The following is a 23,877-nucleotide window of genomic DNA, read 5'->3' as shown; positions in this document are numbered from 1 at the left end:
GAGTCAGTCAGTCTGAGTCAATATGTGGACTCTCGGATCTTCTTCTCCGAAACTCCACACATGGTTTTAATGAAACTTTTGAGACCACAACTTTGATCACTCATAATGTACTGAAGTTTGTTCACGGCATAAAAAAAATGAGAGTTGGTGTCAAAACCACCCAATGCTCGCCAGTTTATACATTCATTGTTTTTAAAAGACAAGTCTAATAATATTTTTTATAAAGCATTGCAGTGAAGTCTGATCCAAATAATTTTGAAGCAATATATGTATTTATATATTTTGTAATCAGTAAACTAGTACACATATTAAATGAATGGCAAGCGTCTCGTATAAACAGGCGAGCATTGGGTGGATGTGACACCATCTTAGGTCGAAATTTTTTTTTTAAATTCAAGTCATTTGTTAATTTCAACTTCACTACACCAATAGTATACCACAAAGGAACCTCCATGCCAAATATCAGCATCCAAGTGCACATATTAAATGAATGGCAAGCTTCTAAATAACTTGCACCAAAAACTTTAACGTTGATGTTCTACAAAAAAGTTAAGTTTAAAACGGGTCAAAAATTTTAAACATTTGAAATTATTTTTTAATTTCAACTTCACGACATCAATAATATACCCCAAAGGAACCTCCATGCCAAATATCAGCATCCTAGTACACATATTAAATGAATGGCAAGCTTCTAAATAACTTGCACCAAAAATTTTAACATTTTCACGCTCACGCTCACGCTCACGCTCACGCGGGGGTATCGCTATAGCTCTCTGTTCTTCGAACAGGCGAGCTAAAAATAAATCGGCGTTTAAGGGGGTGTGCGGTAGGGGCGGGGGGGTTGGTTACCCCCAAAATAGGTATTTGCTTTCTTCTCTGAAACTACTCACAATTTTGATGAACCTTGATCACAACTTTCATCACCTATGATGCTAAAACTAATAGCCCTATTTTCACCAAACTTTGTACAACTTCTGAGGACCAAGGCCTCCTGATGCTTTGCAAATTCCATTTAAAAATTGCATATATCAAGTCGGTAAATTTAAAGGTCAAAGGTCAGTACGTTTGCGGAATTGCTACTTTTAACTTCTCAAAAAGCATTCACCAGATTTTGATGTACATGACACGAGTCATCTCTGCATGGTACTTTCATAAGTTTGCTTAAACCATCGGCAAATTTACATCTTTTGTGGGCCATCCACATATACCAGTGGTTCCCTGGTTCCACCAGGTGAGCGCAAGGGCATTGCCCCCTTTTTTGTTGTTGTTGCCATCAGATGTGCTTATTCGAGCCAACTCACCAAATCTATAAATTTGATATTTGGTCCTTCTTTGGAGAGACTGTATTACTCCTTCAGTATCGCCTTCTGCAGATCTATTGGAGCCAAAGATGTGGCCTCTGAATAACATTTTCAGTTTCGGGGAAATTGGAGAAATTTTTTCCTGGAGTCAAAACAAACCTTGCGAGAAATTCGCATGATATTGCACAATCCCAGCAAACAGGATTCACATTTCTGCAATATTTCTGTGTAAGTTTGATCATGTTGCATAAAGAGCATTTTCACTGGTGATGTAAACTTGCTTTCATGGGGATCTTTGCAAAATTTCTTCCACACTCATTAAAAAAAAAAGTTTTTTCACATGTTTGTTAATCTTTTTTTTGTTTGTTTTATTTGAATACCTTGCCTGTCAAACTGTCCTCCTTTCTTACCCTTAACTTAAATGTGTCAATAATATGTTGTCTTAGCCTCATTCTGAAGAGCTGCACTCCTGTGCATTCCTTTAAGAGTGGCATGTTAACAATGCTGTTTTTATCTTTTTCTTAACAGCCTTTCAACGCCACCCGAATAAGCGCATCAAGCATCGAGTACAGGGTGAAAGAGCTCAGCAAAACTGCAGATAATATGGACAAGTCCAAGCAAGGTTTTTGGGAGGAGTTTGAGGTGTGTATTCCATGTATTAGAAACACCTGCTCTCTAAGGCAGGACAACTTTAAGTTGGACGTGGCTATCTCAGCTTAGTAGAACATTCTAGTTGTACAAACCAGCCTCGGTAGCTTAATGGTTAGAGTCTGGGTCGTCTGTGGCTTGAAATCCCGGATGAGTCATACCAAACACTTTTAAAATGCTTCGTGCTGCTTCCTTGCTTGACATTTAGCACTTAGAGGATAGAGCACAGACAAATAATGCTGGGAAGACAATGCAAACCACCAATATAACCTTTGTCAACACTCCGTAAAGAGTATGTTAAATCACGTATAGAAAGTGTATATATACTGTGTATATATATATATATATATATATATATATATATATATATATATATATATATATATATATATATATATATATATATATTGTTGTGAATTCGCGCCCGCCGGCGTGCGGACGGCCACGTCACTCGAATCACAACCGCGTCGCCCACCGGACGGGCAATTCAGTCGTGACCCTCCGGGAGCTATCGCCCGGAGCCAGTCACGGGTGGGCCTTTCAACCTCACCACAACCGTGCCAATCAGCCACCCGCATAGGATAGGGTTGTTCAAAAAACTTGACCTACCTAAGTACCCACGCGGATGGTAAACCGGGCGATCATACCTCGCCGCAGGTCGACTCCGGACGCGAGCCGCTTGGGCGGCCCGTTCCGTCCTATCGGGATAACCGAGCGGTGTTATCGTCAACCTCGACGGTTCATATTATTTACCGGGCGTTTTGCACCCACTACGAACCCTTTACGTGAAGCAGGATGGAGGGTCAATCATGAAAAGACGAAGCGAAACGGGAAAACAGTTCACACAATGCACATTTATTTCCCGGCACACGGAAAGCACACATCTACAGCCAATCAGTCAAAATGCACATTTAGCAACCAAAACAAAAGCAACAACGACGCAGAGTTACTACCGACTACGCGCACACACGGCAACACTTATACAGTTCTACTTTACAGACGGCGCCAACACACATTCACTCAAAAGCAAAGGAAAGAAGCCACCCTCATAGACAAGGGGGTAGACGGGCCTGTAGGCCAATTGTGCGCGTGACCTGGAGGAGCGGCCAGGTCCGCGAGACCGGGGGTCCTACCCGCATCCTCGTGACGCGTTGGCGGGCGAGCCGCAGATGTGGCCGCGTGGCTGTGCCCCGACTCCGTGCTCCTTGGCGGGTTTCGTTTGCACGACGTTTGGAGTGGGGTGGAAACGGGGCCCCCTTTTTGCACTATCTCAGCGCGGGGGAAAGGGGGAATTGTTGATGCCCTGGGGGAGGAGAATGGCTGGCTGGCTTGGGTCTCGCGACGAGCGATCTCACACCGCGACCTCGTCGCCGACCGCCGTCCTTCTCTCCTCGGACGCGAGCTCCTTTGCCTCTTCCCGCAACTCTTCTCAGCCGACTCCAGAACCCAACTCGATGAGGCACCGATGACTTCGCCACCCGACTCGACTGACTTCATTCGCCTTGCGCTCGCCTTCTTATAGGCTGGCAGGAGCAGCTAATATGCAAATATCCGGATCAGGATGACCTCGGGGGCGGAGCCACGCTCGCCCATTGGTCGGAGGAAAGGGGGCGTGAATCTCCCCTGATCCTAGAATTTGCACATATCGATTTCACACAGACGCGCCTGGAGGCGGGGCCAAGCCGCCCCGCGCTTGCTCATTGGACGGAGAAGTGGGCGTGTAGCGTTCTTGATCCGAATTCTCCCTCGGAAAGGCCGCTATTTGCGCTCGCCGCTCGGTGCGTTCGGCACCAATCGCCGAACGGGCCCGAGACAGCCCGACGCTCAGTGTTCACAGGTGATGCGGGAATGGCCGTAGAAGGAGAGAGGTGAAGGTGGTGGAGGGTTTTCGGTGGTGGTTGATGGTTATGGTGCCATTGGGGAATGGCGGTGATGCGATGATGTGGGAGCGAGTTGTGAAGGTAAAGGTCGTGGCTGTTGGTGTTGTTGTTGTTGCCTGAGGGTTGGAGCGTGGTTGTAGTTGGTGACGATGGCTGGCGTGGTGGTTAAGGTGGCTGTTGTGTGATGGAGGTTGAGACGTGGTTGGTTCAAAATATAGATAGAACAGAAAAACGACTATCTCAAAGCGTCGCAGCCCGGATGAATCACATAAATTCCCTCGAAACAACGGGTTTGGGCTAACTACACATGTACCTATCGAGATATCTCACCTGAGGGTCCTGAATGGTGGTTTGCGAATTTCCACAGCCGTAACAAAATATATATATATATATATATATATATATATATATATATATATATATATATATATATATATATATATATATATATATATATATATATATATATATATATATATATATGTGCACGCGCAAGTTAAGATTCAGTTGGGAGAGTAAAATCATATTGATCTCTGCAACCTTTAATTGTGCAAGAAATGACTCAATGTTTCAGGCAGCAACATGAAATACAACGTGCCTCCGCTGATCTTTATAAAAAGTGAAGAAAATACTTCTGAACCAGCTTTTTGGACTCGAACAAGGGGTGGGCCGAGCCAGCCAAATCGATCACAGCCGTGACCCGGAAGGTCAAACTTATGACTTTCAACTGTTAGCATGTGGAATCAAACAGCCTGGCAGAAAAAGTGATGCAGGGGGTTTGGGGGGGTGGGGTAGAGGGAGGTGGGGGAGGGGCTGGAACACATGCTTCGGATAATCGTTTGCAATGTAATCCAATCGACTTAAATCCATGTAAAATGATGTAATCTATGCAATATAAGCAAGTTTACTTGATGCAATACAAACAAACATGATTCATAATGGCCTGAAACAGCGGTGAGAATGTGGGAGAGATTTTGGAAAGAGGATTGGGAGGGTTGTGGGATGGGAGGTGGGTGAGGGTGCAGTTGAATTTTATATGACAATGTAAGACCAAAGTGAGTGATGTGCTGTTTTCAGTTACCTCTTTTTCCATCAGAGTATCCCTGGTGTGATGATACATGAGTGGACCAAATGCTAGTGGCATGTCCACCACCACTTCCATGAGCGATGTAACTGTTTCTTCTGTGTGCCATGCCTCCAAAATCCATATTCTGGCTTTATTTGGGGTCGCACCCAAAATGCTGACGCGATCCCATAGGGGAACATGGCTCGCCATCATCCCATGTTTCGCAATGGCAGACCTCCGAGGATAGTGGCATTTAAAGACCTTGTATTGTCATATTCAGTGATACATTGGCTGAAAGTTCTTCCTGTCTCTCCAATATATTCCACCCCACAACAACAGAGAACCTTAAATACCCCAGCGATGATCGGGCATGGGCGGTATATGGTTCCAGCAATGGCTCGCCTTCTCTTTGTGAAAGACAACATGAGATCTTTAATGTCTAACAACTAATGTCAGCAGATTGAATTCCCTTTTAACATCCATCCAAGGGACAGCACACACATGGAGGACGTTAAATGATTCACATTGATGCATCTTCCTGCATGTGAAACACCAGGATGACACTTTATAGCTGGATCACAATTCAAACCCAGGCTAAACATCTCAAAGGTGAGTGTGCATACATGTAGGCCATCCTGTCAGCTGCTGGAAAAATACAGTTGTCACCAATTAGCCTCCTTCCCCTGAAGGGATTCCATGGCGGATTCAGTCTGCTTGTGTTTGTTCACATTCATTGTTCCTTCAATTCTCACAAAATCAACAATGCCAGCTGAATACATCCTTCAAACCTGAATGGTCTCCACCATGAGAAGTATTAGGATATGACACATATTCTAATATTTCTCACCAGCCCTCCTTCTGACACCCTGCCTTCTCGGTGTTCCAAAAATTTCAAGCTTTGACTCACCACTCCAAAGTACCTTTCCCCACTGATTAGCATCCAAACTCTGATGTTCTTGGACATATTTCAGCCACGTGGCTTCGGTACCTTTACGTAGAAAGGGCTTTTGGACAGCAACTCACCCATGCAGACCACTTTTGATGAGAGAGCTTCTTACGGTGGATGAGTCTACTTGAAGCTCTGATGTTTGTGCCAGTTGTTGTGCACCGATGTGGTGGCCTTCGACTTTTGCACAGGTCCTGTACATATGTATGTATACCATCCATCGTTTTTGTTTAATCCCATTGACGATTGAACCCAGACTGGACATGTCAATACTCAGCACATCACCAATTGAGACCACACAGCCAACTCAGTTATTTTCCATGTGGATAGTAGACAACAACAGGTGAACGACAGAGAAATTCAAACTGTCAGTTCAGCAGAGCAGATCTTGAAAGTACAAACATGAATGCCATCACGTCCAGTTTCAAATGAGGTGTGGCTGCTGTTCAGGTGCCTCTTGATGTTGCGAGGGGAGATGTTCACATATGAAGCATTTATTTTGTGTGATTTGGAGTGAAAGAACGCAATGGTAGAGGTGGATTTTGGATGTGTTTTTTTGAGACAGAAGCAATCTTGGCATTTATCTTTGTCATGAGCGGTTTCTGCTGTGGATTAATTTTTGGGAAATGAAGGAACATGTTTGGAGGAGATAGTGGAAACTGATTAAACAATCTGCCTCCAGGTCTTCAAGAATCGACACTTCAAGAGAAGAAAACCTAATTTTGATGATGGTGGTGGTGTTGAGATGTGCTTCGTCTTAGGATGGCAACTCGTTGGTTGTGAGCCTTGTGAAGTAACCAGAGATTAATTGGTCAAACTAAAACGACTCTCGGTAGAGCGCATACCTCCACCAGGCTGAACCGTTTACGTTTAGTCTCCCCACTGATAGGCCGGATCTGCATCCGGACATGAACCAAAATCGAATTGCCTTGTTCTTGTCAACTACCCAAACTCATCTGCATAGTTACCTTCGCAAACTTTGTTGCGAAGGTTATGTTTTTATCGCTGTGTATTTATTTATTTATGTGTGTTTGTTTGTTTGTTTGTTATTCACATAACTCCAAAAGTATTGAACTGAATCGCAGCAAATTTGGTGGGATGATTGGTTATTATCCGAGGACCATTTGATTAGATTTTGGGAGCGATCGGGTCAAAGGTCAAGGTCACGGTCATGATAAGGTCAAAATCGTCTTTTTACCATAGCGCGGTCAATTTGTATCCAATTTGCATGCAACTAATGCCAAAATGTTCAGAATTCAATGCCCCATCTTGTGATATGTGACATGACACAATGATGTAATAACCCTTGTTAGCGGTTGGGAGTCAAAGGTCGGGGGGGGGGGTCACGACATTGCAAAATGTGCGGTTTTACTCATAACACGGTCAATTCTTATCCGATTTGCATGAAACCAACACCAAAATGTTGACTGTTCTGTTCCCCACACTCAAATACCAATTACAAAATTAAGAGTACAAAGGTCAAGGTCGAGGTCATGAAAAGGTCAAAATCGTCATTTTGCCATAGTGCGGTCGATTTTTATCCAATTTGCATGCAACCAATGCCAAAATGTTGTGAATTCAATGCCCAATCTTGGAATATACGATATAACACAGGAAATTTAATGTTTTTAAGCCATCATAACACATGTATGGGATTAAATACCCTCACAATCAATGGTTTGGGGGGGGGGAGGGGACTACAAATATTAGTCGCAGTATGAAGGAAAGAGCAGATTACTGGACGGCTCAATGTTCTTTATTGAGAAATGAGCGAGTTCACGGAATGATTGCGTCGTATTATAAATTTTAACTTCAAGAAAGATTTATTTTTTTCCATATTTTGGGGGATTTTTTTTGACCAATCTTACACTTCAATGCCACTTCGGTGTCCTGCCACTGCATCTGCACGTAAAAAAAAAAAAAACGTTGAAACGTGCACTACGGTGTCTTCAATTTACTTATTTTTACACTTCTTTAATGCATCCGAATTCTTTCAACTTCAATTACACGGATTTTTGTTGATCATTATTTTGGATCTTGCTAACAACCTTTGTTTATCATCGCCCAGCTGCTTGGGGAAACCATCCCACGTAAAATCCCAATTGCCTGCATGTACAGAGGGAAGTTGAACTACTTGTTGTTGCATGCAAAAGGTGTTTTTGTTGTTCTTTTGGTTGACATTTATACGTGTGGAGAACCGAATGATATTGAGCTCTGTTAGCGGTTCAATCATCTTTGAGATTGCTTGTTTATCCATGTCACCAGGCCCTGCAACAACAGGAATGCAAACTGCTGTACAGCCGGAAGGAAGGACAGTGCCCTGAAAACAAGATGAAGAACCGATACAAAAACATTCTTCCTTGTATGTACACTGGCTGTTAATGCTTGCTTTTGCACTGTTTGCTCGAGTTAATGACTTACCATCATTAGGCCAAATGCAAATGCGTCCTCTTGTGCTAAAATATGCTTGGTTATTGAAGAGTTTCATTAGTGACTCATTTTATTTTACACTCTTTTTTTTGTTTTCCATGTTCATTATTTCTCCCCACCAATGCCCTCTTCTCCTCTTTCTCCCCGGTTCTCTCCTTTCCCTCTTCAAGTTGACCACAATCGTGTGATTCTTCGTGATGGAGATCCAGATGTTCCAGGATCAAACTACATCAATGCCAATATCATCACAGTGAGTATTCCCAAATCCCAATATTCAATCCATTTGTGTTGTTTATTTGTACACCGCTCCTTCCCAGTTCCATATCCAAGCAAAGTATGACGTCATCGCCGGGCACCAAAGGAACGGAGTATTCCATTTTTACTCCGTTTGTTACTTGGCGAAAAAAATGTTTTTGCCAAGTCTGTTGATCTGTTGCATTTGTTTGTCTGTCTGTTTGTCTCTTTGTCACGTGATTTTTTTGGCCACACTTTTCAAACAATCGTACTGAAATTTTTTGTGTATCGAGTTGACCGGCGAAGGACAGCAATGCTTAATTTTAGTGAAGATCTGAATCCAGATCTGGATCTGAGAATTTTTTGTGATTCTTCACCATTGAGAGGAGGAGAGGGGGAGATTGGGACCATACTCTGTGCAGAGCGTTGGTGCTGCTAAAGCAGTCTTGTTGGCTGTTGGACACTATCCTGGACGGGTCGCCACTCCGACACAATATACCAGCATGCTGGCACTCATTTTGCCGACCTCGGAAGGATGACAGGCCGAGTTAACCCCACCTGGTATTAATTTAACAGCTGAGCAGGATTTGAACTCAGAACCCTAGGATCCAAAGCCCGCCACCCGAACCATGAAGCCAACCCCAGGCATACCATTGAGAGATTGGGTCAAAATATATGTGTAGCATGTTATCTCTAAAAGTTGTGGATGACTTGTGACAAAATGGGGTGGAAGAGTTGGTTAGGTGACAAGAACAAGCCGATTCGATTTTAGTTAAGGTCCAGAATCAGATCTGACCCAACAGTGGCAAGCCAAAAACGATATATGGCATAATATCTCAAAAGGTTATGGATGGATTCACACGAAACTTAGTGGATAAGTTGGTAGTGCCACAGGAAGAACTGATTCGATTTTGGTGAAGATCCAAATCCAGATCTTTGTTGGAGAATTTTTTTTAATTTTTAACTGATTCTTCACCATTGAGAAATGGGGCTGAAAACGATATTGCATGATATCTCAAAATGTTGTGGACGGATTTGGATGAACCTTTGTGGACAGGTTGGGTGTGTAATAGAATCAATTTTGGTGAAGATCCGAATCCAGATCTGGATCGGAGAATTTTCGAAGTGATTCTTCACCATTGAGAGATGAGGTCAAAAACGATTTACAGCACAATATCTCAAAATATTATGGATGGATTCCACAGAAACTTTGTGGACTTGTTGGGTGTGTGAAAAGGAGTAATTGAATCAATTTTGTTGGAGATTCGAATCTGTATTCAAGATTTTTAAAACTGATTCTTCACCATTGAGAGATGGGGCCAAAAGCTATGCTGAGCATAATATCTCCAAAAGTTTTGGATGACTTGTGACAAAACGAAGTGGATGAGTTGTTTAGGTAACAAGAACAAGCTGATTCGATTTTGGTTCAGGTCCAAATTCCGATCCGGCCTTTCATAGGGATACAAAATTTAATCTATTCAGCCAGGCGGAGGTATGTGCTCCACCGAATGCCATTCCGTTTCACCAATTGTCGCTCTATGAGTGATTTGTCATTTGTTGTTTGTTTGTCTAGGCAATATCTCTGCCATCCTGGTATTTTGTAATTTTTTGATTAATCAACTAATTGATTAATTACTTAACTATTCGCTTCCTCCCGATTCCATCTTCATGTGCTGCATGAAGGCATCGCCGGGAGCCGAAGGCACCCCAGCGATGTCGCGCTGGAGGATTTGTTATTTATTTATTTGGCATGGGGGCGGTGTACTTTGAATGTACCTCCACTTGTTTATTTTATTTTAAGTGGTGAAGCCGCTTCAATATTTGACGATTTTGATGCGTCCGTCTGTCCGTCCATCAAAAATGAAGAGAAGAACCTTTCCAACACACGGTATTTCTCCTATAAATTGGTGTGTGTGTGTGTGTGTGTGTGTGTGTGTGTGTGTGTGTGTGTGTGTGTGTGTGTGTGTGTGTGTGTGTGTGTGTGTGTGTGTGTGTGTGTGTGTGTGTGTGTGTGTGTGTGTGTGTGTGTTTCATGTTTTTTTGTGGAGTTCCATTGGAGTGTTCTGTTGTGGAATGTGATTCACCAGAATAATCATCATGATCTCATAAGTTGATTCGGCTCATTAATAACAAAAAACCAAGAAGAATTCCAATATTTTAAACACACGCCATGTTAAGGTGTATAAAGCAACTTCGTAGGTCCTTCCGTGGCATGTCATTCTAATTTCAAAATAAATATTAATGATAACATTGTAACAAAGCAAATATTAATTAATACTAATAATATTTACAACAATAATAATAGTCATATCATTTGGTAAGAATAATAACGAATGTATAATCCCCACTCTGGCCCAAGCACATCTGGGCTTGGTGAAAGGCAAGCTAATGCTCAAGCAGTACAGCAAGCAGATATGCAACAAGGTCTTGGAGACCAATGAACATTTGGTCAAATGGACCCACTAGTAATTCAAATGGGTTCTAAAGGGTAATTCTAGAGGTTTCGAAAGGGTAACTACGAAGGGTTTCAAAGGGTAATTGTCCAGGATTCTAAGGGGTAATTATTTAGGTAATTATTACTCTGGCCAAAGGATTCAGAGAGGGTATTGCATTTGTGTCCATTTGTCTGTCTGTCTGTTTGGCTGTCTGTTTGTTTGTCCGCACAGAACTTTTGTGTTTTTCTCCACAACTACTTGTCGGATTGAGAAGAAATTTTTACCAGTGGTGCAACTACTCCTGAAGAATGTTATAATGATAATTATGATGTCATAGGTCATGTGGTGTGGCAGCTATATTGGAAAAAAAACTTTGGATCTCTATCTCTGAAAGCACACCAAGGGAAAAATTGAAACTTGGCACATTGTAAGTACTCCTCATGGGGAATGAGTAAGATTTTTTTTTTCATGACATCATAGATGCCGTCGTTATAACATCATTGCAAATGTAGAATGCCACATACAATCAATATGAAAAATTTTGAGGGTCATCTTGGGATAAAATGGTCCACAGAAAAACATCATTATGTCATTAGTCACGTGATTCGGCAGTCATATTGTTTAAAACAAAAAAACAAACCTTCCAAAATCTTCGTCTCTGAAGTGGCTGAACAGATCGAGGCAAAATCCTTGTCCATGAGGAACCAAAGGTTCACACACATGATGTCATTGACCGCATGGTTTGGTCGCCATATTGGATTTACCCTAAAACCTATAACAAAATACACCACTCAAAAGAAGTCATGGTGAGGGTTTGCAATCTCTAATTGCTCTTTTTCTTGTTAATCATGTACTGTGCCTTTGCCAAGTTTGAACAAAATGGCCACCAGTCGGTCATCTTGGATCTGATCTCGAAAAAAAATATGACGTGCATATGTAAGCTGTCATTCCTTATCTGTTTGCCAAGTTTGAATAACATCGGTAAACGCGTATCTGAGAAATGGTGGAGGACATGCTTCGACACACCGGGGTTTTTTTTCCAACTAAAATGTCTGCCACTCGTCCATCTTTGATCACATCACGAAATAAAACGATGTGCATATGTATCCCATCATGTGTTGTCATTTTGCCAAATATGAATAAAATCGGTCCATACATGTCTGAGATGTATGCATCGCAACCATAAGCATGAATGCACGGACACGAAAATCGAGACCAAATCCATAAGCCCCTGTTTCGGACCAAGTCCAACTGGGGCTAAAAAGTGACTGGAAAAGATATTTGTGTAGTATTTGACATCAAAAAGAATGCCATTGTTGAAATAAACTTCAATAATTATTAGCTGTAACAAAGACTTTCAACATAATTTATTTGAATTGTTTTATTCAATTATTACATTTCACTACTTATAAAGATCTTTTAATGAAAGATTATATTTTTACAACAATATTAAGGCCGAGGGGCACTAATGTGTAATTTGGAACCCATCTCCAATGGTTCCTGTTCTTTAGCGTCAATCTTCTTCACGTTAAATACGTTAAAAGTCGTTTTGTTTGGTTTTTAAAATCTATGAAGGTTTGGGTCACAAAAAACTGCCTAACGTGTGGAACAAAGGTAGCTGATGGCCCAATGACAACATCAAATTTCATTCACCACTTTGAAAGCTCTCTTGATGAGTAAGTTTTATATCAAACAGTTATATATGTACTGTTAACCCTAATTTTTTTTTCATTAATTAGTTCAAAGTGCACCATATTATGTTCTTACATTTCATGTCTTGGAGGCAATGGAGCGGATTGAATGCCCGCATTTTCCAAAATTCAATTTCTGAACAATTTATATTTAACATCGGGCTATTTTTGAATAATCCAGTGACTTTCTCAACTGACATTTCGACTTGGTTGTTATCAATAGCTTAACTGTTGGATCAGTGCCATTCCCATGGAACACCGACTCATCATTCCTGGGCCAAGGGCATAGCCAGAGGTCCAAAAGCGATGAGGCAAAAAAGAGGTGAACTTGGTTGATGTGACGGTGCGCATAGCACAGCGTTGCGAGTGCCAACGGCGCGAAGCCATTACGGCGAGGGGTCTGGGGGCCTTGAGCGGCCCCCAGAAGCCAATGCATTTTTGATGCCCAGAAACCTATTCTTGGCTAATTTCAATGCTCAAAATTTTTAAATGTTAATTTCAACCACATTAATCATGAATATATATATATATATATATATATATATATATATATATATATATATATATATATATATATATATATATATATATATATATATATATCCATACAGTCAAACAGTAAATTTTGTTTGTGTCAAAACATTTTAGCCCCCATTGTAAACCCACCCCACACCCTCACCACGCCCGACCCCACATGTTCTGTCATCATTCAATTGCAATGTTCCTCATCATCCTTATGATGGTTGAAGGCTAGTGCCACTCTTCTGTGCAGACTGGCATCCCAAACCTTGAGGATGTGCAAGGTGTCCTCATGAGAGCTGGTGCCTCATGAGATCATTGTACTGGGAGGAGGGTTGTTCAGTCACTGTCAGGTGGTGGGGGGATATTGTCCTATTTAGGTATTGTGATTGGAGTGGAGATAAGAATATTCAGAGCACTGCCGGGTAGCTTTTATAGTTTACTCCCCAGGGAGCTCAGATGGCCAGAGGCCTCAGGCCAGATCATATTTCAGGAAATGAGCGACGAGGCAACCTCATCTGCCTCAGCCGAGCTACGCCCCAGTAGGCTAATCATTTTTCGACCAAGCAAAATTTTTGACACAAAGCTTGGTGCATCTTCTTCAGCTTTTATAGGAATGTGTTTTGTTTAGTTTTGTCAGTTTTAACCTGTCTGTTTTTATAGTAAATATAATGTTCATTGTGTAATCATATATTTGCCCACTTTCCTCATTTTTAAAAGTGTACACCATGTGTACTAGTAAAAAAAAGGGGGGGGTGAAACCCATCCAGTGAAACTGGAAGGGGACTAATAAAAGGAAAGGATGACCTCATCGTACTGTGTTTGTCATTGCATGGCCCATGTGCCACTGGCGGCCGCTGGTGGCCTAAAGTGCGGCCCTTGATGTGTGGCCGGGGGTGGGGGGGGTGGGGTGGAGGTTCAGATCTTTGTGTTAATTTTCAGACAGTAAATCTGATAATTCTCATCATTTTTTTGGCATTTGTTTTTGGGGAGAAGGGGGAGGAGTGGGGTAGGATTATGAAAAAGAGTGCATTTTGTGCACTCAACCAAATAAACAAGAGCAATAATTGCATTGCAATACATGTCCCCTCCCGGTGTGATATTTTCAATGTCCAAAAAGGGCATAACTCTGAAAAATTGACGAAACTCCCTGAAACTCGAACTTGTTCTGTAACTTATCATAATGAAGCCATGTACCAAGTTTCATTTGAATATGTTAAAGGGTATGGGGAAAAAGTCTGAAAACCCACAGGTGGGACAGACTGACAGACAGACGGACAGACAGGTGGACAGATGGACAGCAAACCTATAGGCCCCACCAGTGAAACGGGTAGGGGACTAATAAATGGAAAGGATAACCCCATAGTACTCTGTTCTTCATTGCATGGCCCACACATCACTGGCGGTCCCTGGTGGCCTAAAATGCAGCCCTGGGTGTGCACTGCCGCTCGCCACGTCCCCACAGGGCGAATCTCCCTTACCTGTGGCTAATATTTTAAACCACCCATTCGCCACTGTGGCTAATCCATGTAATAGTGGTTTTTTTTACCAGTTTTAGATGAATTTTGGGTGATTTTAGCACATAATTCAACCTTCGTTGAGACAGCCGCCATTTTGTATGTTTTGATTACGGGAATCACGCGTGATTTCTTACAAGCTTATATATACTAACTTTCGTAGTTTTAAACTAGTTTCTCGTAAAAAAAAAATCGACCGAAATTACGCATGATTCCCATGATTCTCGTCTCAAATTTTTATTTTAATTTTTTTTCAATTTTTTTCTTTTTTTTTTTCCGGAATGATTCAGCGCGACTCTGCGCCACATGCTTCGTTGAGTCAGTGGTTGCCAGGTGAGTTTTGACACAATCAGTAGGAGTACCTGTAGTAGGACGAGTTTGTTTGGATGAGTGAGTTTGCTGGGTGACTTTGGTTGGTTGGATGAGTGAAGTTGATGGGTGAGATTGGTTGTATGAGTGAGTTTGATGTGACTTTGGTTGGAAGTGTGAGTTTGATGTGTGAGTTTGATGTGTGAGATTGGTTGGATGAGTGAGTTTGATGTGTGACATTGGTTGGAAGTGTGAGTTTGATGTGTGAGATTGGTTGGATGAGTGAGTTTGATGTGTGAGATTGGTTGTATGAGTGAGTTTGATGTGTGAGATTGGTTGGATGAGTGAGTTTGATTGGCATGAGGTTGGTCCAATCCTGGTCCACAACCACCCCCATCCCCCAATACCACCTACTAAAGGCACAACGACCATACCCCCCCCCACACACACACACACACACACACACACACTATCACCACCACCACCACCATCCCTCACAATTACCACCTCCCCTGATGGTCATTCATTCAACCAATCTCACACGTCAAACTCACTCATCCGCCTTAAAATTAACTTATTATTTCAGATTGCTAAAAAAAAACTTTTGAATAAAATATGTGGCTATTTCCTTTCTCCTGTGGCTAATCATTCTAAACCTGGATTAGCCACAGTGGCCAATTCCTTTTGAAAGCCAGAGCACACCCAGCGACCCCTGACATGTGGCCGATAATACACAAAAGTGAAAACACCACATCATAATCCGCCATAAATGCTATCAAATTGACCCAATGGTTTCAAATGAGTGTTGCAACGCGAAGCATAAAAGTAACATAACTACATCAGTAGGTGGCAGCAAACAAACATTGATTCTTGCAGCCCAGTTAACCACAACCAAGAAGAGTATGTGAGGGCAGGGCTTCATAGCAGCCATTACGGAGTCCTGCAAGCGATGTGGCAGATCGCACACTGATGTATTATCGACAAAAGTGCTCCCCCCCCTCTAAAAGATCGTGAAGATCACTGCTATAGTGTCTTTGGAGTACAGTAAAAAAAAATCAGGTGAGTTGAGACTTGGCTGTGACGGCTTGGAACTAAACGAGACTTGCTTGTTACTTGAAAAAGAATACTTTGCCACAACAATGGGTTTTGATGTTTTCATTTGTTTTATGCCTGTTCCACCCAACAATTTAACCTCTTCTTTCTTTCTTTTTTTTAGCTCACTTGGAACGTAGTTCCGGGGAGCTTATGGGATGGCATGCCATCTGTCAGTGCGTCTGTCTGTCCGTCCGTCCGTAAACACTTGCAACTTCTCTGAAACGACACAAACGATTTCAGTGAAACATGACCACAATCTTCATCACCCGGTATATAAAAAGCTTGTTCATGGCATTAAAAAAAAAATCGAGCCTTGAGGGGGGTCTACGAGGGATTGCCTCCCAAAATAGATATTTACTTTCTTCTCAGAAACTACACACACAATTCTGATGAAGCTTGACCACAACCTTCATCACCCATGAGATACCAAAGTTTGTTCACGCCATTATAAAAACCGGGCCCATAACATTGGTTCATTGATATATTTTGCTGATTCCATCCCACATTGACTTCCTCCTCATTATCATTATTCTACGAAATGAGCGCTCAGGAGTATTGCCCCTATTTCTCTTTCTCATTCTCTTCCTCTCTCTCCCACTCCTCCTTGTCCTCCTCCTCCCATTCCTGCTCCTCCCTGTTTTTCTTTTTCTTCCACTTGTCTCTTTCAAGTTACTGTAATCCACAACACCCCTCTTCATGCATGACCAATCTATTTATTTATCCCAGACAAGTATTGAATGGCATGAACGCACACTCGATGGATTTAACACTGCCATCTGTTGTCTACATATCTCAAATACAACAGACGGATTTATCAAATTCACTTATGGCCCAGGTTTTTGTAAAGAGTTCTGGACGATATTCAATATGTTATTCCAGCGAAGCATTCCAATGATTGTCGTGAAACGAAAATGTTGCTTTGCCTTGATTGTTGTTGTCATTGATGAAAACATGAATTTACGCTGATTGTCTGTTAACCAGGGAGTTTCCGGCCCTGGTACCAGATTTGAGCTCGAATTTGATGACATGCAGCTCTAATTCTGGTGCGATGAAATTCTTAAATTTTTCTCCGTTGACTGATAACATTTCTCAAAGTGGAACAAAATGTCCCTGTACCTGTTTTGGTGAGTTTTCCTTTGAAGCATGCTATGGGAACAATTTGTGTTTCTGCAGTAGATGTGTAGGAGATCTTGATTTTAAAAAGTAGCTTTCCCTACCTGTGTGTCACTGTAAAATGAGGTCTCTATCTATCTACTAAGGCTCTCTGTGCCTCTGCTGTTAATTTATAAAAAAATATATATATTTAAAAAATTGGGGAGGGGGTGAGGTTGTAAATATAAATCTTGACTATTGGAAAAGATAAATGTCAGAGGGTAACAGGTTCTTTGATGGACGGGAGAGTCAGTGAGAGTAGAGGCGAGTAAGAGTGGGTATGGTTGAAGCATGACGTGATGATGGGCAACAGTCTTGAAAGGCTGGGCATGAGACAACAAACCCAGGGCTTTTGTTCCATAGACAAGAGAATAGAGGGATGGACTAATAAAGGAATGGATAAGACTTCTGCTTGGAATTGGGGAGGGTAACGAAGTGTTGCTTTGGAAGGATGTGTACAACGTGTGAAACCTGGGGGGGGGGGGGGTTGATGGAGGGGTACGAGGAGTGAGGCGTGAGAAAAGCGAGTCCATCATCCTGCTTTCGGTGGGTGAGAAGCAGACCTCACGACTCTGCCTCCTGTCAAGATGATGCAATGTCCATGTGTGTGCATTCATTCGTTCATGGTGACGAGCATAATATTCTCCTGTCTGAAAGGTATCATTCCTGCGTGTAACTCCATCCTTTTGTTTTTCTGTCATCATCTCCATGTAGGCTGGTATTGAAAATGGAAGAACGGGTAGTAAGCTAGCCAAGCAGTACATCGCCACACAAGGCTGTTTGCAGAATACAGTGGTGGATCTTTGGCGCATGGTTTACCAAGAGAACTCAAGAGTTATTTTCATGACCACAAAGGAGGTGGAAAGGGGTCGGGTGAGTGAAATTTAACATTTTAATCCTATGAAAAGTTTTTAAGTTTACTCGTCATGGAAAGCAGTAGTATTCCAAATGCGGGGATGGTGGGGGGGGGGGGGGTTAAAAATGGCCACCCAATCAAATGTGTACAAATTAATATGCTGAAAAGATACCATAGAGTAAAGTCATAAGCCTTTAAAAGTCATACATTTTATTGTCGAACGTTTTCGTAACTAAGAAGAATGAAAAAAAATCTACTAGAGCGTTGTGATGTGGAATATGATGCACGAAAATGATCACAATGACATCCTAAGTTGACTGAGCTAATTGACTACAAAAAAATCTGTAAGAATTCCCATGTTTTCCCGTGAATAACAAAAACAATGATAACATTGTAACAAAGCATATCTTATATATTACTAAAACTATCAACTTGTATGTATGTATGTATGTATGTATGTATGTATGTTCCCAAAATGCAGCCAAAACGGTTCACGATAGCACAAACATTTTCAGCCCACCTTTCTCACCATTCTCCTGCGGTGTGCAGTATCAAGTTTCATTCAAATCGGGCAACGAAAAAACTTATTGAAAAATCAATTTGGGAGAATTTTATCAATGCAAACAACCTCAGCAGTATAGTTCGCTGGAGCTATCTTTCTTTTTTTTCTTTAAATTATTTTTTTCATCAACCGCGGCCACAATGGGAACCCAACGGGTTCACGGGTCGTCTAGTATTAATTAATACGAATAATATTTACAACAATAATAAGAATAGTAGTATCATATGGCAATAATAATAGCAAACATATAATTCCCGCACTGGCCCCAAGCATATCTACACTTGGTGAAAGGCAAGCGAATGCTCAAGTTGTACAGACAGCTGGCGGGTATGCAACAAGGCTGTGAATACCAATGAAAATGTGGTCCATCGGACCAGTATGGGCACACTCGTGAAGCAAACGATTCTGTGGTCTTCTGAGGCAAAAATTGAACTTTGACCTGAATGCAAAGCACTACTTCTTGTGGAAACCGAGCACAGCTCATCACCCATCTAGCACCATCTCTGCCGTGAAGCATGGTGGTGGCAACATTAAAATATAAAATGAACATTCCACCAGTTAAAAATGAGCAATCAAAGGACCAGCAATGGACGACAAATGCCGTAAAGGATGACATAGTGCTGGCATTTCGGGCTTTCCCCTTCGTAAGAGAAAAATATGTGGTCTGAAACGTCAGCACCTTGTGATCCTTCATGATGGATAAATTTATGTCAGTTGATCTAACAGTCCACTTGTAACCCCTCATCTAATTTGTTAAAACCATATATAAGCACGATGTACAACCTCCATAATTAGGCTCATGGTCAAGGAGACGTGCGTCGCTTCACAAAGGGGAAAAAATGTGCAGCTTCTTTTTCTTGCTTTGTTTTATAACAGAGCAAGTGTGTTCGCTACTGGCCTGAAGAGGGCTGTAGCAAAGACTACGGCTATCTTCGAGTGTACAACGTACACGAATCAGAATCCTACGACTACGCTCTGCGCCAGCTGGAGCTCACACATGTGGAGCATGTAAGTTCCTCCATGTGGAGCTCTACACGTTGCAAAATATATTACAGCTGCTGATTATTGTTAAATACATTGTCCTCTTTAGTTGAGCAGAGTTTTATGTGGATAGTATTTATTCTTTCCCATCAACTTTTCCTCTATGTTAACAGGCTGAACTACGGATAGTGTGGCAGTACCACTTTAAGGCATGGCCAGATCACGGAGTACCCAACGAGCCAGGTGGTGTCCTCAACTTCCTGGATGAGGTTAACCGGCGCCAGGATTCCATCCCTGATGCTGGGCCGCTCGTGGTTCATTGCAGGCAAGATATGACGGGTCAAAATTCGATGTTTGAGCTGATGGTGTTTGCACAGATAACCTGAATGGCAGAGGAAGAAGGGTGGGAGGGATATACTGTATGGTCACCATTTGCTGTCGATTATTGTGACCACCTGATGGACTACCAAGGTGATTGGTTTTGCTGCAGTAAAAGCTGTGGGCATCCAGGAACTCACGGACAGTGCATGGCATGTCATTGCAGTGCCGGGATTGGTCGAACAGGAACCTTCATTGTCATCGACATTCTCATCGACATCATTCGCCACAAAGGTGCATCACCTTTTTCACAAGGATCTTAACACTCCACACTGTTTACCACTAATGTAATAGCACTTCATTCCGTTTTCAGATTTTTATCTCCACTCTTTTCACTTTTTGTTTTACTTTTTTCCATGTGACGTGAGCATCTTTGAAAGCACTGTCTGCACTGTGCCGCCATAGGCCTCGATTGTGATATCGATATCCCAAAGACGATCCAGATGGTGAGGGCACAGCGCTCGGGGATGGTGCAGACTGAGGCACAGTTCAAGTTTGTGTACATGGCTGTGCAGCAATACATTGAGACAATGCAGCAGCGACTCGCTGAAGAGCAGGTTTGAGATGGTTTACTTGCTCATTTGTCTTCAATGTAGAGTTTTTGTTTGTCATGAAGAAAGGAACCAGGTCGTCATATGAACTCAAATCCGATCCAGAAATATGCCTGAAATTCTTCATTGTGTTTTGACCCAATTTTCCTCGGATTCAGTTTCCTACTCCATTGTAAAATGAAACAGTGTAGCTGTCTGATATGAACCAAACTTGTTAATTATAAATTCCCATCTGATTGGTGCATTTGCCAAAACTAAAAGTCGATGTGAATTTGGTTGAGTTGGCCTGTTTACCGTGTTTAGTGTTCTCATGTGAACCAATGGTCACAATGCATGGAACCCAGGTTCAAATCCCATACATAACAAAATATGTATTTGTCTGTTGTCCACTAATGTCCTTTTAATTGACATTAAAGTACACTGGTTAAAGGAGAAGATATTGCATTTGGGTCTGTTTGTCTGTTTGTTTGTCTGTCTGTCCCCATAGAATGTGCTGATTTAGGCCACAAATGCCACCTAGTGATTTCCAGTAGTACACCTTATCTTTTTTCAACCGAGTATCTCTGTAAAGCATGTACAATTAGAATGTGAGTCGATCTATAAAATACATACCATAAAACCATAGAAAACAAGTCTGGACGAAGGTATGCAACTGGTTCTAGTTTTATGTTTTATTTTACTTTTTTTTTTGCTTATTTGATTTAAGTGCATAGCAGACATGTACAATAGAATTCTGAGATGTATGCTTACATGTTACAACATTCCATTTAAGTTTTGGAGTTCTAACAGAATCAGGTAAATTCCAGCCAATAAGTCATAGTTTTTTGAAAGCGAAGCACTTAGTAATTGCTGATCAATTGGGTTGCCCATTTTTCCCTTCACTCATCGATTGGTCATGGCAACATATTCAAAGTTGTGATTGGGATGGAATCCGAATTGATGTTCTGAGATCAAGATGTTTGTAAATAGGAAAGATTCGACATTGGAAGTGATGATTGATTCCATGGCATTACTTGTCATTGTAAGTTTAATGACCATCACTTACCTTAAAAAAAATATATATATATATGTATATATTTTTTTTTTTTCTCATGTTTTGAAAACTGGTTGGAGTAACTGACTTTTTTGAGAAGATTCTCTCCTCTAAGCAGCCTTCTCCTGGGTTTGATGCATAATGAAATTCAATTCAACCCGAATTGGCTCCTAACTCGATAATCAGTTGCAAAAGTGGTTCAACAAATGTGCTTCAACTTTTGCATTACCTAATCAGGAATGAGATGGTATTCATACTGAGCTGTTTTGTCAGGTACTCTGACTAATTCAGTTGCATGTCATAGACATTGGAATCTTGAATGATGATCCAGGAGACGACATCTAGATCTGATAAAGAGGAGAATAAAAACCACAAACAACAACAACAAAATTAAATGAACCGATGAACACCAAGCATTGCAGTCTGTTGTTGTTGCCAAAGACGATATGTTTAAGGGTTATCATTTTGATCATGGTTATGGCATTCACATGTCTGTGTTGTTGGAGTCTCTCTTTTGCCACCAAAGTTGGACAAAGGCTATGTTCTCACCCCTGTCTATTTTTTTGGCTGTCTGTGTCAGTGAGCAGGATGCATCAAAAAGTTTTGATGGATTCGGATGAAACTTTGTGGACAGGATGGGTGTGCGACAAGGACGAATCAATTCGATTTTGGTGAAGATCCGGATCCGGATATGAGAATTTTTTTTTTTACAAGTGATTCTTCACTATTGAGAGATGGGATCAAAAATGATTTTTCGCACTATATTTCAAAAAGTTTGGACGAGTTATGACAAAACGTGGTGGATGAGTTGGGTAGGCGACAAAGACAAGCCCATTCGAGTTTTGGTCCAAGTCTGGATGCAGATCCGGCCCATCAGTGGGATACAAAACGTAAACTGTTCAAGCTGGCGGAGGTAAGCGCTCTGCCAAGTGCCATTCTTGTTTGTTTGTGCGTTTATTCAAGTTAATATTTTTGTTGAAAGAGCAAAAATCACTCCAGCTGTAATTTCTGTCAAATTTAACAAAATAATTGTCTATAATTTCTTATTTTTATACAAGATCTGAGGCTCTTGATAGAGTGACCACACACACACACACACACACACACACACACACACACACACACACACACACACACACACACACACACACACACACACACACACACACACACACACACACACACACACACACACACACAGGTTGACAGACAGACGAGATAACACACAAGACATTAGACAAGACAAACACAACCACTGAGCTTGGGGTAAGTTCCATTACGTCCCGGGGTACTCTGAGTACCAGCAATGTCACAACAACGGTGCTGCTTTTCTCACCGCACTCAGCGTTTCCTCAGAAGGAATTTCCACCTCCCTATCCATGCCAACCTATGGGGATTGTCCGTGCTTTTATCCTTTTAAATGCTGAACATCAGGCGAGGAAACAGCATGGACCCGTTTTGTTTTGTTTTTAAGTCTTTGGTGTGACTCGACCAGGGTTTGAGACTCGATGCGGACGTTCTGACCTCCCAGAGACTCGGAGCGGACGCTCAACCACCAAACCACTGAGTCTGGTTTCATCAAAATTTGAATGCATTTCATCAAAATGCAAACACTCTTCAAAGTGTTCAAACACTGTCATAATGTCAGCCAAAGCAAGGTGAGCTAGGTGTAGTAGATGACTGTAATCTGCAATGTTAAAATCACTCCGGCACTGAATGAAATTAAATGCACGCCCATAATTGATATATTAAGATGAAATAGTACAAATTAGCTCCAAGCAAAAAAATTAAAAAAAAAAAAAAAACAGATTTGGCAATATGTTTTAATTTTTGGAACCATCTTGGCTCTACTTAAAATAATCCGAGGAAGATCTGTATTGAGGAATGCCGTCATTCAACCAACCCTCTGATAAAGAGAGGAAATGTGCATAAAAGGGTTTTGCTGTTGTTTGTTGAAAAAGCCCTGCATTCCCATAATTTAAACTCGCGGGCAGCCCCACCATCTGGGCGGGTGTACCCCTGTCGGTACACTGAATACGGATGGCTGATTACTGTCCCGGGAGTCATTGAAATGTGAAATTGTCAAGGATAGCACCGCAATCAATATAGTAATCACGAGAAGGATTCGCAAGGTGCGGAAAGGGTGGGAGAAAGACACCACACCTAATCACTGACATTGCAATCACGGTTTGTTAGAGATGAGGAAACATGAGGTGAGGAAACTCTGATAAAGACACCGCATCGTAGTCATCATTGTTGTAATCACCGCTGTGAGAGGTTCTTCTTCTTCTTC

The 23,877-nt window shown here is 41.7% G+C and overlaps 1 protein-coding gene across 7 annotated transcripts in view; it reads left to right on the top strand.

Moving 5' to 3' along the window:
* Nucleotides 1–23,877, top strand: part of LOC147029029 (tyrosine-protein phosphatase non-receptor type 11-like) — a 136,345-nt gene that overhangs the window by 74,633 nt on the left and 37,835 nt on the right. For all 7 annotated transcript variants that reach the window (XM_085876155.1, XM_085876148.1, XM_085876149.1 and 4 more), the window contains exons 6-13: nucleotides 1,830–1,943; nucleotides 8,107–8,203; nucleotides 8,442–8,521; nucleotides 17,938–18,096; nucleotides 19,518–19,649; nucleotides 19,796–19,947; nucleotides 20,167–20,234; nucleotides 20,406–20,557. In XM_085876155.1, coding sequence (XP_085732281.1) covers nucleotides 1,830–1,943; nucleotides 8,107–8,203; nucleotides 8,442–8,521; nucleotides 17,938–18,096; nucleotides 19,518–19,649; nucleotides 19,796–19,947; nucleotides 20,167–20,234; nucleotides 20,406–20,557 — 954 coding nt within the window. The remainder of the gene's footprint in view (nucleotides 1–1,829; nucleotides 1,944–8,106; nucleotides 8,204–8,441; nucleotides 8,522–17,937; nucleotides 18,097–19,517; nucleotides 19,650–19,795; nucleotides 19,948–20,166; nucleotides 20,235–20,405; nucleotides 20,558–23,877) is intronic.

Source organism: Eptatretus burgeri, chromosome 4 (genome assembly GCF_056783735.1).
Source record: "Eptatretus burgeri isolate ZD-2024b chromosome 4, Ebu_testis_v1, whole genome shotgun sequence".
NCBI lineage: Eukaryota > Metazoa > Chordata > Myxini > Myxiniformes > Myxinidae > Eptatretus > Eptatretus burgeri.
This window is presented reverse-complemented; position numbering and strand designations above follow the sequence as displayed.